The following is a 16,647-nucleotide window of genomic DNA, read 5'->3' as shown; positions in this document are numbered from 1 at the left end:
GAGCATGTTACGACAAACGCACAAACGGAAACGAAATGACGAACACAAAAACAATCAAACCACAAGCAGAAAAATAAAGAGATACAGATTTACGTGGAAAATCCTTTGCAGGGAAAAACCACGGGCGAGGAAGGAGAGATCTTCACTATGGAACGAAAAAGGGAATACAAAGTTCTTCAGGTTACAACCAACCACGATCACTCGCCTCTAGAGCATAAACGATAAACGAAAAGGAAAACTCATAACGGGTTTCGGATCCGATCCGTACCCACCACAGATATTCATTTTTTCTCCATAATTTTTTTTTCTGGTCGCACTGCGAAGCTGTCGGCGAGTCGTAAATCCGAATCTGAATCGATAGTAGATTTCGAGTCACATCTAACAGAGCAGCGTCTGTGGTAACGCTTCACCTCTCCCGTTTCCTCTCACTTTGCTCCGTCATCGTCCTCCAAGGCTTACACCTGTAGCCCGCACAGCACACAAGTTATCATGCTATCAAAAGCAGGGGATGTTCCGTTGCTGCGCTTTTCCATTCCTTTTCGTGTGAAAAGCGCGTGTTCCCCCCAGTGCGCATCCTGATTAAAGTGCACTGTAATTTGTTAAAAAATTAATCATGCTGCTTCTTTGTATATAAAAATATTAAAACCCTAGTTTAGGGTTTAGTAAGCCAAAAAAAATAGGGGTAAAAAGACAAAGATCCTGTGCTCGAGTAAAGAGAAAAGGCAAGCAAAGCCTGGTTTTTAACCCGTCCACCAACGAGCGAGAAGAAGTGCCCGCGAAGCAAGGAGCGGATCGCACAAAGACTGGGGATGAGTCTTCTCGAACACATCACCATCTTAGAACCGGATTTCGCAATTATGCCTAAATGATTGTGTTTCCTTAATTGGTGGGCATAAATTACATGAATAAGAAAGGAATTGAACTATTCATTCATGTAAATTGACCGATTTCACTTCCCCATTTATGGTCGAGTTCAACTCATTTACTTACATAGGAGCAATGCACGACATCGACCATGTGATTGAGCAACCATTGAATAACATTGATTGTTATTAACTTCGATAAATTGTACAACTCCGGATCCGCGCCAGGCCTCATTCCAGGCCTAGCAAGCGCGGCTGGGCACGGTCCCCTGTATAAACTGGACTCCGTCGTACTGCGCTGGTCCCCGCCGAAAATAAATTACTGGTCAATTATTTTTATTATTTTTATTTAAATTTAATTTTTTACATATCTAATTGTACCTTTTAAAGCAAATATGTTGCTATTTATTTAGCAATTAAAATTTAATTTTTAAATTCAAAATTGATTCAAATTTTAAATAACTTAAATTTATATATGAAAAATAAAACAAACTAAAATTATATGCCGGACAATCAAAGCGGCAAGATGTGGCCCAACTCTGGCCACGCCTTTTGCTGGTCATGCGTGCACAGTCCCTCCATTGGCAAGGCTGGCTCTAGCATGAGCCAAAATTACAATAGTTAACTATTGTCTTTCAAATTTAGGTACCTTGGATGATATACAAGTTCCACCGTAGTTTGTAACTATAATGGTAAGTGATCATAAATTTGACCTTTCGATTAATTTCGTTTATACCCTCACAAAGTTATAAAATATCATAAATACTCTCCGAATTTTTAAAATTACACAAATACCCCTCTAAATATAATATTTCTTTCATACCTGCCCTTACTGTTAGCTTTTGCTAACACCCGTCAACTCAGCATATTCTTTATTTTACTTCAGGATATGAAATTACTATTTTTCCTTAATTTTTGTTCACTATTTATTTAAAAATCAAACCTTATTCACTATTATTTATCAATAATTATACTAAAGCTATTCAACTACAGGCCATTTAAGTAAATCTTTGAAGTCTTATTATTTATTTATTTTTCAATAGAAACTTCATTTAGCTTTTAATTTTTTTAAGATATATAATACATATGGACTATCTCCACATTGCGATTTTATCCTTAAACTTTTTTAGTTTTATGTACTATGAAGTTAGTAAAATTATTAAATTTAATTGAATCATTAATGGATTAGATAAAATCTCTAATTTAATACTAAAAAATTATTCAATTTTAAGAAAACAAAATTTAAGAAGACTTTAATCAAAAAGTTAAATTTAGGGGGTTATATATTTCACAATGGGTTGTAATTGAGGGGCACTCCATATATTCAATAATTTTGTGAGGTTTGTCATGATAAGAATGAGTAAAGGTGGTATTTTGAAGCTTTTATATCTAAATATGATGGAATGCTAACTCTGAGGGTATTTTTAAAATTTTTCATACTTTTGGATGATTAATATGAAATTTTTAAATTTTAAAAGGTATTCATAAAATTAGAGCTATTTAGAAGGGTATTGAAGAAATTTACCGTTGTTTTTTTGATGAATTTATGGCACTTAAAAATTGGAGAAGAAAAAAAAATAAAAAAAAATAAAATGGGAGGTAAAATACAAAAAGATGTAGTGATAGAATTCGCAACGGCACTATGCAGACTGAGGTGTGAACGCAGGGCGACACTGAACGGGGACCAAAATATTGTCGCCGGTAAGTGGCGCTCGTGTAATTTTGATCAAGAATCAGGCCACATGTCTGGCTTTTCTCTGCACCACCAACGGTAAACAGGTACGACGAATGACGCGTTGTGATAATCAGGTAACTAACTAAATGTGAACACGAAACGAAAAAGACGCGTTGTGATAATCAGGTAACTAACTAAATGTGAACACGAAACGAAAAAAATGTTGCCGACTGTCTCTAGCGCAAGTGGCAAAAAAATTTGGTAGTTGATAATTTAGTACCTGAGATTCAAGTTTGAATTCTAATTGATTCATATTTTAAGCTAAATTTATTTTTAAATGAAATAAACGAAACAGATAGCATATTATCTTTCTCTAAAAAAAAATAAAAAATATTGAAAATTGTAATTTTGTAGCACCATCATTTGATGGTCAATTTTTATTTTTTATTTCATTATTATTATTTTAAGGCTAAAATTTTACAGTAAATGTAAATTTTAAAAAGGATGGCTATAATTTGGATTAAGGATTGTAATTTTACAATTTTATTTTCAAGTGTAAACTTAGCATTTCTCCATTTTAAAAAAAATAAGAATATAGAAAAGTGACGCATAATCTATACTATTTAATTCTTTGAATTATTATGGCAATTCCTCAATTGAGACAACTCAACATTGCATTTCTAATAGATCTAATAGATCTGACGGTCTATTGTTGGGCTGTTTGGCTAGCCAGTTGATCAGTTGATCGGTGAATCAAAACGTATAAAGAAATAAAATTTACTGTCGTCGGAGGTTGGTATTTCAACTTCTTCTTTTTCCCTAGAAAAGTAGGTTTTACGTTTCATTTAGGCTTCGTTTGGGATTGTGAAAAGATTGCGTTATGTACGATAAGAAAGAACGATGGAAAAATATCATATTTGTTTCCGTAAGTAATATTGCGTTCCACATATCACGATAAGTCGGTTAGATATATTTTCTACGGTCCCGCTAGAGAACGCAGAAACATATCCCTATATGTTTTTACCCCAATTCCATTTTATTTAATAGCGTTAGAAAGATCTCAATATCAATTTAAATCTTAGAACTTTCATTTTCTTAAAAAGATATATTAGTGTATCTCATATTTTATTAGGGGCGTGATCCACAAATGAAAACTCCCATATATGATCAAGCTTGATACTTGAAGGAGACCGGCCCTAGTCTCTTGAAGAGAGAAAAAATGCAAGTTCTCATCCTTTGAAGTTTCCAAGAGGAAAAATGCAAATTCTCATCCCTCGAAGTGGTGTGACTCCTAACTACCACCCACATTTGTGATGGACAATGATCAGTGGGGGCTCGAATTAAGTCCAAAACCTGCTTTAATTTGTTCTAGATAATCAATCGGGCCAAAGATTGAACGACTTTTGAGTGATTTGCATGTTGCAAATTTTATTGAGGTGCAAACTACGCTTCAACGCACTGCTGTTAACAGTGGACTGCCAAGGGCGGCATGGAAAAATATGCAAAAGGGTGGCACCCCACGGTGAGATAATAGAGGATTCACCGTCGTCAATTAGGTCACCGGCCGGATTAGAATTTTAATACAGTAGAAAGGATGATGATGATGCGGGTCTCGCTGTCGAGGTGGGACGTCGGTGAGTTAACAATTCTAAGCAGGCATACTTGTACAGCGGCAACACTAGTGTACATTGGCTGGATCATTTGGACCACCAGTGCTTCAGATGCATGAGTTCCGATGTGAATCCATAGACTACCATCGAATGTATATGATGATAAGTAGTAACTCAAAAGAGTTACGCGAGTTCCTTATCAGAGATTGCCCCAGAAATTGTCGTTTTTTTTTTTTTTCTGTTAGAAAGAGGTCCAGGTGTTGAAGTTGACGTGGAAGAACACAAGGCCACTGAATTGCAGTGTTCTCATTGGACGGGTTGGTTGGTGGTGTGTCAATGTCAATAAAATTGGTTTCTTCATTCTCTTGTTCTTTCTTTTTTCTTCTGCAAAAGCCAAATATTCCTTTCATTATTAATTACTAGATCTTACCGCATTAAGCTCCATCAAAATCTACAACCTTTGCGAAGGAGTAAACTAAAGAGTAAATGCTAGTGTCGCTAATTAAATGACTAGCTAGTTTCGGATCAGCTGTACCGCATTTTCCATCAATTGGGATTTACGTATATGTTGTACTATCCCTTAATTTGCCGTCCAAATACGTTGATTATTTATACATTGAAACATGTAGTACAAAGATTATTCCGTTGATTTGTATATGCAATCCAAGATACTGTACGAGTACAACGCATAAGCAACCCATAGATAAGACTTGGCAGGGGATCTAAAGTATTGCCTTCAATATATTCGCAACAACATCATCAGTATCAGTGCGCCTTTTATGCGAAGCATGGCATGTGGAAAAGACGAACATATCATACCATACCATACCATACCATACCATCATTAATTGGCTACTCTAAGTATAAACAGTTAGGAGCGGAAATTAAGAAAGGTACCGACCAAAACCTCAGAATTAAGCTTTCCCCAGATACTGCCCACTCCACTTCCCCACCATATACCATCTTAAGATTCTGGAACCCTCTCCGTCCAGCTATGCAGCATTTTTAAGCCTCTTTATATAGTCGCCACAGTCAAAAGATGCTGCCACACTTTCTTCTTGATTTGGGGCCCAGAAGAGAGAGATAATATTATCCCCCCTCCCCCACCCTTTCCAAAATGCTGTTGAGAAAATCACGAACCTTCAACACAAAATAATAATAATAATAATTTAAAAACAAATAAATAAATAAAATTAAAAATAGATAAAATCACACGCTGTTTTTCACAGTTGCCCCCTTCTTTGGGCCGTTGCTCATGCTCTATTCCTCCTAATAGGCCGAGCTTGGATTTACGAGGAGACTTGCGGGCCTTTATTTGGGCCGCCTCGCATCATATAGACTTTGGTAGGCTGTGGGCCCTTTTTTTCTGTCGGAAGCACACTTTTGGCTTGCCTTGGGCCCATTCCGAGAACTTGTCATCGTCGAATCATGGGCTAAAAATTTTACGCATTTGGGCCTCGTACTAGTCTTCTCTAGGCTTCTGTGCTGGGCCTGCATTAGAGAGCAACAGTAAAACCCATTCTTAAAGGAGAATTTTGATATTTTCGGTGTTGATTTTTTCCACTCGCAGGACATAATATCTTCAAATAGCAATATTACGTACCAAATGTTTTAATAATCTCAGGAAACCGCGCTACTTTCCAGGTTCCAGGTAGGTGCAACGGATAGAGACGCACGATGAAGTTCATTCGCTATTTGCCGACGCGAATGGTGAAAATGCCGGTTTAGTTTGCTGGACTATGAGATTTGGAGATCGGAATCGTATGAAGCTTCGTGGTGAATGAGGTTGCTTCGTTAACTTTCTGTCTTCTCGAGTTTGTAGAATAGTAGTCCTGTTATTAACAAAAGTCAGATGTTATGTTGATAGCGAGAAACATCCTTGAAAATGGCTTTTCGATAGACATATTGAATCCAGTTAATATTAATTCAAAACTTATATTTTATGTACGATAAAAATAACTTCGTTAATAACATCATCCGACCCCAACTCGTGTTCCGTCTAACGGGAAGAGAAAAGATATTAGAACGGGAGGCAAAGCGCAATTGCGCAAACAAGGAAAGGGACTAGTATAGTATAATTATTTAGGAATTGAGAATTTTTGACACAAACTAACTTACGAAGCTTCGTAGAAGTAGCATGTGCTCTGAGCCCTACCACGTGAACGGATTTGACCATCGTTGCTTCTTTTCAGCCTGGACGGCTCGACCTGGAACTGCCCACGTACGTGCACGTGATCACGGATCATTGTGTTAGGGGTTTTATTAATTTCCCCCGGTTACAATTCACAATTTCACATTCGCTTTCTGTACCATACTACACTGATCTTACGTGGGAATGAAACTTTCATGGAAGTACAAGGTTAACCAACTAGAGTTTCAAAGCATGTTCATTCTCTTAAAATTAACGGTTTGTTTAGATAGAGAGAATACAGATTAAAGGTTAATCAACTAGAGTTTCAAAGCATGTTCATTCTCTTAAAATTAACGGTTTGTTTAGATAGAGAGAATACGTACAAGAGAAAAAGAAAGAGAAAAGAAAGCGTTCACACCGGGATATGGCAAAAATTTTAAAGTAAACGTAGCATTATGTTAAGCTACGTACGATGATTTTCTCTGTATTAATTACAGCTGGAGTTCGAGATTCAAAATTAATGTAAAAAAAGCGTTCACACTGGGAGAGTGTGAAGCCGCCTAAGTCCTAACCCTTAATTATTTATTGCAACTTGTAGCTAGGGACAACATCATCTATTTTAGTACTGATCAGCTCAGAACCCACGCTATTTGCGTCAGGCGAAAACAATTCAATTACACAATTATAGTTATAATATTCCGGCTTATAAAAAAATTGCAAGCATTTTGATCCCTCGGAGGTGCTCTCTATCGCATATCAATGCTAGAGGTTAGTTAGAATATTATTGATAATAAATATTATTTATTTATTATTATTTTTTTATTTTTTAGATTTATACCCGTACAACTACCAAACAGCTAATTGTAAGTACTATTTTCATGCTATCAAACTTCATATATATATAATAGTAGTTTTTTTTTATATGTTTACCATGTTTGGGTGATCAATTTTGTGTTTGCTATTTATTCTTTGTTTTTGTGCCTTGTCTATATATTTTTTTTATTTTTAAGTTTTCTTGTACTGAAAGTCATATACATATATATGTTGCCTGATTACTGTAGCTAAATTTATTTGTTCTAATAAATAAAATGAATAGTATGCTATTTCTCTCTCTCTGTATATTTATATATCCGGCCCTTTTAGAGGGTACATAAGTGATAAGACTAATTAAACTTTCTAGAAAATGGCCGATTGTAAATTAAGGAGGGAATATGGAGATGATATGGAAGTCATATACATATATATGTTGCCTGATTACTGTAGCTAAATTTATTTGTTCTAATAAATAAAATGAATAGTATGCTATTTCTCTCTCTCTGTATATTTATATATCCGGCCCTTTTAGAGGGTACATAAGTGATAAGACTAATTAAACTTTCTAGAAAATGGCCGATTGTAAATTAAGGAGGGAATATGGAGATGATATGGAACAAGTAGGCAAGGGACATCCGATAAATAGTAGCTGTCATATTCCAATCTGGGCGATTTTAATGTTCAATGGACGCTGCCAGTCCTTTTCGTTCTTCATTTTTAATGAAGCTTCCACTTGCCTTATTCCTCGGCTATGTTCAAATCCAGGGAAATGCTATACTGGCCCTATTGATAAGTCATTGATGCTGGGCANCTATATATATATATATATATATATATATATATATATATATATATATTCTCTTCATTTTCTATTAGTGTTTTCGTCGTTCAAATTTGTCGTTTAATCTTTGAATGGCCAGCTCCACGTGCTTAATTGACCTCTCCCGCTCTCCGTCTTCGTACCTACCTATACATACGAAGGCTAATGAACTTTAGATGCCTATGGCCTATAATTGCAAGCTAGGTAGCTAGGCTGCTCAGAATTATTTATATGAAGGTAGCTAGTAGTTATTAATTAGTGCAATCATCAATCACGTACGTACCCATCATATTTTTGGCGTTTAAATGGAACAAAATAATAAACCATGAATGAGACACCACTTGCAGATACAATTTATATGTATAACGTATTCAACCATAAACACTACTGCGCGGGTGTAATTTACATCGATCCTTTGGCAACAAAAGAAAAATATGGGTCGATCACTGAAATTACGTACAGATAAGGCGCCTGCACAGTTCAATAAGAACTAGGAATCACGCATCAACCACACAATTAATGGAAGTGGAAAGAAAGGAAAATGAACAAAAGCCGCCCTAATAAGGCGCCCTTTCCAACATAAAAGGCAAAACCAAAAAACTTAACCAAAAAAAGAAAAAGAAAAAGAAAGTTAATTAATGAAGGACCGCCCTATTTACATTTCCCTCCGCTTCCAGAAGTAGTCTGACTTTTCAAGTTGAGGCCGTTGACATTCCCAAGCCGTCACACCATGGGCACGTCATCCTCGGACACGTGTCCATCTCTGCTGACGTAGTTGCTGGTCCAGCCAGCTGAAGAGGCGTAGTACGACGACCCAGTCAAGCCGCTCGCCGTGGTGGTGGTCGTCGTCTCCCCATCACCGTCCGGAACTGCACTCGGCCACACGAACGCCGGCTTGAATGGCGGCACCGCCGGCGGCTGCATGGAGCGCAGCAGGATCTGCATGATGTCCTGCGTCTTCGGCCGCTCCCCGGGGATTGGGTGGCTGCAGGCGAGCCCGAGAAGGAGCAGCCGCTCAGCGTCGGCCCCGACAAAGTCCCCGGCGAGCCTAACGTCCACTGCCTCGAGAATTCGGCCCTCGCGGTACAACTTCCACACCCAGTCGACGAGGTAATGGAAGCCTCCAACTTCGCATCGCGGTCGGAGGCCGCAGACGACCTCTAAGATGACGGCGCCGAAGCCGTAGACGTCGGACTCCCGGGTGGCCTTTCCGGTGTGGAAGCACTCGGGGGCGATGTATCCGAGCGTGCCGGGGACGCCGTCCAGCTCGAGATCAGCGTAGGAGGTGCGGTCGACGTCGAGGGCGCGGGCGAGGCCGAAGTCCCCGAGGCGGGCGTTGAAGTCGCGGTCGAGCATGACGTTGGACGCCTTGAGGTCGCGGTGGACGACACGCTGGTCGTACTCGTTGTGGAGGTAGTGCAGCGCTGACGCCACGCCGCTCAGGACGTTGTAGCGGCGGGCCCAGTTGAGCAGCGGCTTCTCCGGCCCGCCGAATAAGTGCTGGTCCAGGCTCCCCTCCGGCATGTAGTCGTACACCAGCAGTAGCTCGCCATTCTGGTGGCACCAACCTGCACGCATGCATGTCACACATATTTTGTCATCAAACCGGCCCGTCAACTCGTACCAAAATTAATTCACCCGCTTAATTAACTTTGTGAATTATATTTATCTTGCGCCAAATTAAATGTTAATTACTTTTGGTTGTAATTAAAGGTTATACCTTTCCTCCTTTTTAAAAAAAAAATAACATGTTACTGTTCTATTCAATGAGGACATGAACTTAACTATAAAATTGAGGCAACAAAGACACGAGGGAAAAAAAAAAAAAAGGTGCCGAAACGAAAACGAAGGCAAAAATAAAGAACGCACGCCGAACTACTTTTTTCACTGCGTGTGATTTGCTAATTTACGGCAGGACCACGTTGTTGAATGACTATGACCGGTTGAATAAGTTTATACCTTTTTTNCCCCCCTCAATCCAAATGATCTCTTTTCTTTTCGCTCCAACTTTTTTTTTTTGTTCTGGGGTTCTCTCTAGCCTTTATGAAATTTGATATCTGTTGATGTCTCTACACTCTGATTAGGCGTCAAAAATTATGTTTTGTTTTGTTTTGTTTTGTTTTTTTTTTTCAATTTTTGTTATGATACCTAACTAATTGTGAACCCTAGTTCCAGGTGCTTCTTTTTTTAATTTTTATTTTTTGAATTCTATGGGAAATGATTATATGTGCGCGATTTGATCTATATTGTTGTCTGCGTACTCTAATCAGGCATCAAAATTTGATCTTTGCTTTCCTTTTTTTATAAAATTTACAGCTTTTTTTTTTCTTTTTTTTTTTTGGTTTTGTTTTATTCGTGCGATTCTATATCGATTACGTAGTACGTACGTATTGTTTTATAAATACTAGTGAAAGTAATGAAGAGGTTCCTTCGTTCCAAAGTAATGTCGTGTATATAATATGATTTATTCATATACGAAGATCAGCTGACGCGATTAGTTTAAGATTTTCCTAATAGACCATTTCAAGTCTTCGATCCGAATAGCTATTGAATGAGTGTCATGTATACCTAGGAATAATATATAAATAAATACTTAAATAATATTCTATCAGCTTGGCTTATGATTGCTTAGTTCCAATGTGGACAGGCTCTTCAACATTTACTCGTACAAAGCGCAAAGTGATTTCTACTGAGCAGGTAACGTGGATGTGAGACACTTACATCAAAATAAAACAAGCCAGTATAAAAATAAATAATGGCAGAAAATAAACGCCAATAAATGAGATAAATTTCATGGTTAACTCATATGCCTCAGGATTTAATCAAGATAAATGCTATTTCTGCGTTCAAAGTTGAGTGTCAATCTTTCATTCGATCCATCTCATATATATCCAAGACAGTTCTTCTAAATTTCTAGCATTAAAAAATAAAAGCATGATAAAACTAATATAAAAGAATAATTTTTTAAATAAAAAATATAAAATTCACAGCTATTTTTTGAATATACAAACAGCATGCATTACTCGTTAATCAAATACTATTTGAATAGTACTGTGGCATGGATTATATATATATTTAACTCATTGGGAAATCACTTTCAGATGCTATACTACCGGCAAGCCTATCATACCAGTCTAGAATATAAACGAAAAAAAGGTTACTACGTAAATTTTGATGATTTTGTACGTAAAGAAAGCTGACCTACATGAAAAAAAAAGTGGGCTCAGATCAGAGCTAGTGCGAGCCATCGTATCAAAAGGTTTTGAACATTCACACATGCCATTCACATGTGCCTCACGAGCAGGGGTTTTTTTATCCATCCTCTTTTGAGATGCCACTTTTTCTCCAGCGAATTATATATATATATATATATATATATATATATATATATATATATTACGAAGATTTAAAATTTATAGAGAGTAAAAATCTATATGGAAAGAAAAAAACAAAAAAAAAAAAAAATTGAAGAGAATTTCAATAGCAAATAATTAGATTAGAATAATTTAATTCGCAAGAAGAAGAAGAAAAAAAGAGAGTTGATTAATTACCGATGAGGCGGACGAGGTGCCTGTGGCGGAGGCGATTAATGATGGTGAGCTCGGCGAGGAACTCCTCCTGGCCCTTGGTGTTGGCCCTGGCGAACTTCTTGACGGCCACCTCAATGGTCTCGCCGTTGTCCCCGGCCCCAACGAGCACGCCCTCGTAGACGGTCCCGAACCCCCCCTGCCCCAGCTTCATCTTCTCGTCGAAGTTGTTGGTGGCCTTCTTCAGCTCCTTGTAGTCGAACTCCCGCGGCGTCCCCGGCAGGCTCCTGAGCAGAGCCCCCGCGAGCATGCTGGGGTCGTCCCCGACCCTCCGCCTCCTCACGTAGTAGAGGCCCGCGATGAGGCCCAGCAGGAGGGCCGCGCAGGGCAGTCCGACGGCCAGGCCCAGCGCCCACCTGGGCAGCCGCTTCTTGTCGCGGAGCCTCTCCACCGTCATGTTCCACGCCAGCACGCAGTTGAGCTCGTAGTCCGAGCCCGTCGACGCCGAGAAGCCGAAGTAGGAGCGCTGGAGCACGAACTGGCCCAGGTCGAGCGGCGCGTCGAGCACCGGCGAGGGGGGCTGGGGGCGGCCCTCCGCGGCCATGTAGACCCGGATGCGGCGTACGCCGCCGTCGTAGTCGATCCACAGGGTGTAGTTGGCGGGGGCGACGGGGGCGATCTGGAGGTCGAGGGAGGCGTTGGCGACGGAGACGACGCCGTTGACGTCGAGGCCCACGTGGTTGTCGTCCGGGTCGTAGGGCTGCTTCACGGTGTCCAGCTCCACGGCCACGAAGTGGTTGGAGGCGTTGCCGTCGAGGGTGGCGTTGGTGAGCCCGAGGTAGCCGCCGTCGCTTCCCGGCGGAGGGGCGTCGAGGGAGGGGGCGATCAGGAAGGCGATGCCCTCGCCCGGGGTGGTGTTGGTTTGGCGGAAGACGTTGATGGTGAAGGAGGTGGAGAACGAGGCCACGTACTTGTTGCTGTTGCTGTTGCTGTTGCTGCTGCTGCTGCTGTTGCCGTTGTTGGAGGAAGAGGAAGAAGAGGATCCGTTAACGTTGGCAGGGGTGTATTCCCAGAGCTTGAAGGGTTGGCTGTAGAGGACGCGGCCGGACCTGTTGACCAGGTAGGAGGCCTGGTTTAGCGTGTCCGGGGTGATCTGAAGCGCGCCCTGGGCGATGCTCGAGTCACCGTTCACCGTCAGATTCGTCGATCGGAACGAGTCGTCGAAGGAGGAGAAGCTGAACGTGACGTTCTCCTTCGGCGTGCTCTGCGAGTGGGCCGTGGGCGGGAGGAGCAGCAGGAGGAAAAGAGCCGCAGCGGCCGCGGTGGGGAGGCGGCGGAGGAGAGATCGGCCTGCGCCGCCCATGCCGGCGAGGACAGAGAGAAGAAGAAGAAGAAGAAGGAGGAGGATTAATATATAGAGGATTAATGGAGGGGGAGGGCGAGGGATATATTAATTTGGTGTGGTGGTGGTGTTTTCTATGTATCTGCGGACTTAATTAATTATAATAATTAGTTTCTGAGAGGCACGGGATTGGAGGAGGGAAGGGAGTGGGCATTTGATTAACCCCACGGAGCACAAACGCGGTGCGTAATAAGTGTGTAAACTGTAACCCGGCATGTCCCTTTTGCCCCGGTCTTTATTTAAACTTGGTTGCTGATTAGCCCACGCCCTCATTTAGAAATTGTACGCCTCCCCTCCTCTCCCCCATGCGTACGGTGTACCTCTTCTGATTGGCTTGTTTGAAGCATCGATTGATTAGCGGTGGTAGGAATATCATCATCCGCTGCTTTGCTCCGTCGTAATCCTCGTCGAAAGCTCCCCCCTCGTGTCCTAATCCCCCTTCCGGTCAAGCCGTTCCCGCTTACCCTCACCGCCCGGTCATGATTCAACTCCCACGATTCGGAACTCCCAACCAAAATGGGCCTCCATTTACCCCTCAAAAGAGCCCTTTAGGATCCTTCTTGCAAAATTAATACGATTTATTAACATGGTTGTTACTAACCTAATTATTTCAATAAAAGATAGCTGTATCACTCACGGTGCATTTGATATTACATACCATATCATATACAGATCCATCAGTTAATTCTCTTTCGATTGAACAGAATGAAGCGGGTAACGTACTATTTATTTCTCAAGAAAAAAAATCAGTTAATTCGCTTTTATGTCATTTCTTTTTAAATCCCTAATACATCTCTTTGATTCTCCTGTTGTGTGAAAATTATTTCTAATAATAATATTGAGACACAATAAAACTGGTGAAAAATTACGGATAGATTTACAGCTAATGTGGGTATGTAAGTGGATGCAGTAACTTCGATCTTCAAGAGAGATTAGACTTCTCATTGGCTACGTCTCGACAGCTTACAGTTACCGGGAGGTGCTGGGATCGATTTGGGCGGCTACTAATAAGGTAATGTTATAAAAATAGGTGATGACTATACTCAACAGGGCATATTTATATTAATATTAATACATACACAATTAGACATAGCAGGGAGGAAGCATTCAATGGATTGCTTCGTGTCAACGTATCGATCAGATTCAACCCGGAATAAACACCAAATATCGAGCCATATTGTTCTTCAATCTCAAGCGCACGAGCTAGAAAAGTTTCAAGATATATGCTCTTTCTTTCCTTCCCTCTATGCCAGATGATATTTATCCATACAAAAATTTGGCATAAATTTACATTATTGAGTCTAATTTTTTTTTAAATTTTAATATAAAATAATAATAATAAAATTAATGTGAAAAAAGGATTAGATAGAGTAACTATAAATTTTACATCTTATTCTTTAATATATATATATAAATAATATTACTCTTTCGCTCTTTGCGGTGTATTTATTTATAAAAGTCTCTATTGTTACGCAAATATGATTCTTCGAGATGGTGCGGAGAGTGTCGCAAGCCTACCAACCGTCGTGACAATATATGTTTATCCTTATTATTAAATGTTATTAGTACTCTTATATTGAAGGAGTCCATCGGTCAATATAATTTTTCTTTTCCTTTTTTTGTTTTAAGAGAATGGTCAATATCATATTTGGAGACCAACTCCGAGATCATGACGTGGCATGGAGATGATGCCCACCTTTCTTCCTCGAAGAATCAAAGGGAAGAGCAAGTCTCTATGCAGCAGTTAAACTAAACTAATAACAGCATTACGAGCGCGACAACAACATTTTTTTTTTTATTTATATATATATTTTTAAATTGTAAATATTTTTGTCCTTCCCTAAAGCTTGTAATACTTTACTTCCTGGACTTACAATGAGAACAGGAAGAGAGCGCAAAACGACTAACGGAGTTTTTAGGTAATTAAACTTCTTTGTTTAATCAAAGAAAGGAAAATAAGATGCTTCCGAGTGAGTGCCGTTTTGTTCGGAGTCCACGCAGAATTAATTGTTTAGTCATATGATTAACATCTTAATCAGGCTTACGTAGTGGTTGTTTAAGCTGTTAAGCTCCTCCTCATTGTTGATAATTGACAATTGTTAGCAATCAATTAAAGAAGAGGGCTGCTCGTTTTAATTAATGCGCACCGAACATCATTTTGGTGAAAAATATTAGGGAATGAAGGCTAATAGAAATGTCAAACGATTTAGGAATTAGGATCTCTTCGTTTACATATCCTGCTATATATGTATCTATGTTGACCGTTGCGATTTAGAAATTTTGGTGTTCGTACTCTCTCAAGGGGTCTAAGGGGGCAAAGTCGGGGAGATTGGGTGCAAAAGGCGAGATTTTACCAATACAGTCTGAGACATCGAGGAAATTTCAGTCAAAGAATTAAGAAAGAAAAGTCCTCAAAATTTCGGCCGTTATGCAATTCATTTGCTACTTTTGAAATCTGTTTTTGATGCATCAGTTTTTCTATTTAAAATTTATGAATTTTGAACAAATAATTATTAAGATAAAAAAGATGAGATGTATTAAACAATCGAACACTGGCGACGCGCGGGTTGCAAGTTAAAAAAAGAAAAAGAAAAAAAAATCCTTTTTCATTATAGTGCTAGGTGGATCACGATCATGGTTGGGCACTTGGTAGGGAAGCAGGCCGAAACCCATATATCACGACCTAGTCTGGGTCAAGCGGACTAGACCAGACCCGTTCGGGGCCCATTTGTAAATCAGGCATGGTTCGCGTTTTGAATTTAAAGCACTCTCCAGAGAATTAAAAATAATAATAAAGGACTAAAAAGCAACAAAGCAGTTGACTGCACGGAAAAGAACAAATTCTATACCTCACCAAAAAAAGTGTGGTAGGAAGGTACAACCTTCACGATTGTCGAGAAATCTTACTCAAACTAATGGTTGAAGAATGTAACTTCATACATGCTTAGACGCATCATCATCATCTATGAAATAATACTACTTATACACCTACTAAGATAAGTATCGAGTTTTCACTTTTGCATCCTAATCTTACCAAATTTTTTACAATATTGAAGGTCTAATACGGATGTCTATCTAATTTTTTAAATGACAGTGTAAAATTTGCATTTATTTTTTAGATGTACTGATAATATTATCCATATCTGACAGCATTGTCCGCGCATTATAATATTCGGTGTGATTGTTTCCATGATTAGACTTTTGCTTACTGAAAATGGTATATTTTTCGCGAGGCCGTCGCCATGAATTGCCTGTTCTGCGGGATCTACTTGTTTTACACCTCCCGCTTAGTCCGGTAATCCGGCGCAGTCAATCAAAAATAACGAGTTTGAGGATCTACTCTTCGCCGTCAACATTTAGCTTACGTAACAAAAAACCTTCCAACAATCACAATGTAATCAAAACATCTGCCATAGACAGTCTAAAATTCATCCGCACATTCTACCATTTATAGCAAACTAATCATGCAAACAAAACTCCATCCTATATGGAGATACACAACCACAATTCCATTTCGAACAAGACACATGCGAAGCATCACAAATTTACCCATCTGAATAAGTTGTGGGAAATATAATGTCATACCTCGTGCAGAAAAGAAACAAATAAAGAGAAAAGTTATATATTATTGCTATTATTTTAAGGTTCGCCGACATATAAAATTTTAATATCCAGATCAAATAACCATAGATAACAATTTTTTTTTTTTTCCTCCAAAGACCAAATTGCCAATGTTATATAAAAAAAAAAAAAAAAACATAATGTTGACACACCAAACAATCCAAAGAAAATACTACTTACCTCAT

General features: G+C 39.3%; 1 protein-coding gene across 1 annotated transcript; it reads right to left on the bottom strand.

The window, feature by feature from the left end:
- Positions 8,433–13,055, bottom strand: LOC109711281 (probable L-type lectin-domain containing receptor kinase S.5). Its single transcript, XM_020234240.1, has 2 exons — positions 11,464–13,055; positions 8,433–9,480 (listed from the first exon to the last, which is right to left on the bottom strand). The coding sequence occupies exons 1-2, from the start codon at positions 12,800–12,802 to the stop codon at positions 8,636–8,638; spliced, it is 2,184 nt and encodes a 727-aa protein (XP_020089829.1). The 5' UTR covers positions 12,803–13,055; the 3' UTR covers positions 8,433–8,635.

The sequence above is a fragment of the Ananas comosus genome, linkage group 6 (genome assembly GCF_001540865.1).
Source record: "Ananas comosus cultivar F153 linkage group 6, ASM154086v1, whole genome shotgun sequence".
Taxonomy (NCBI): domain Eukaryota; kingdom Viridiplantae; phylum Streptophyta; class Magnoliopsida; order Poales; family Bromeliaceae; genus Ananas; species Ananas comosus.
This window is presented reverse-complemented; position numbering and strand designations above follow the sequence as displayed.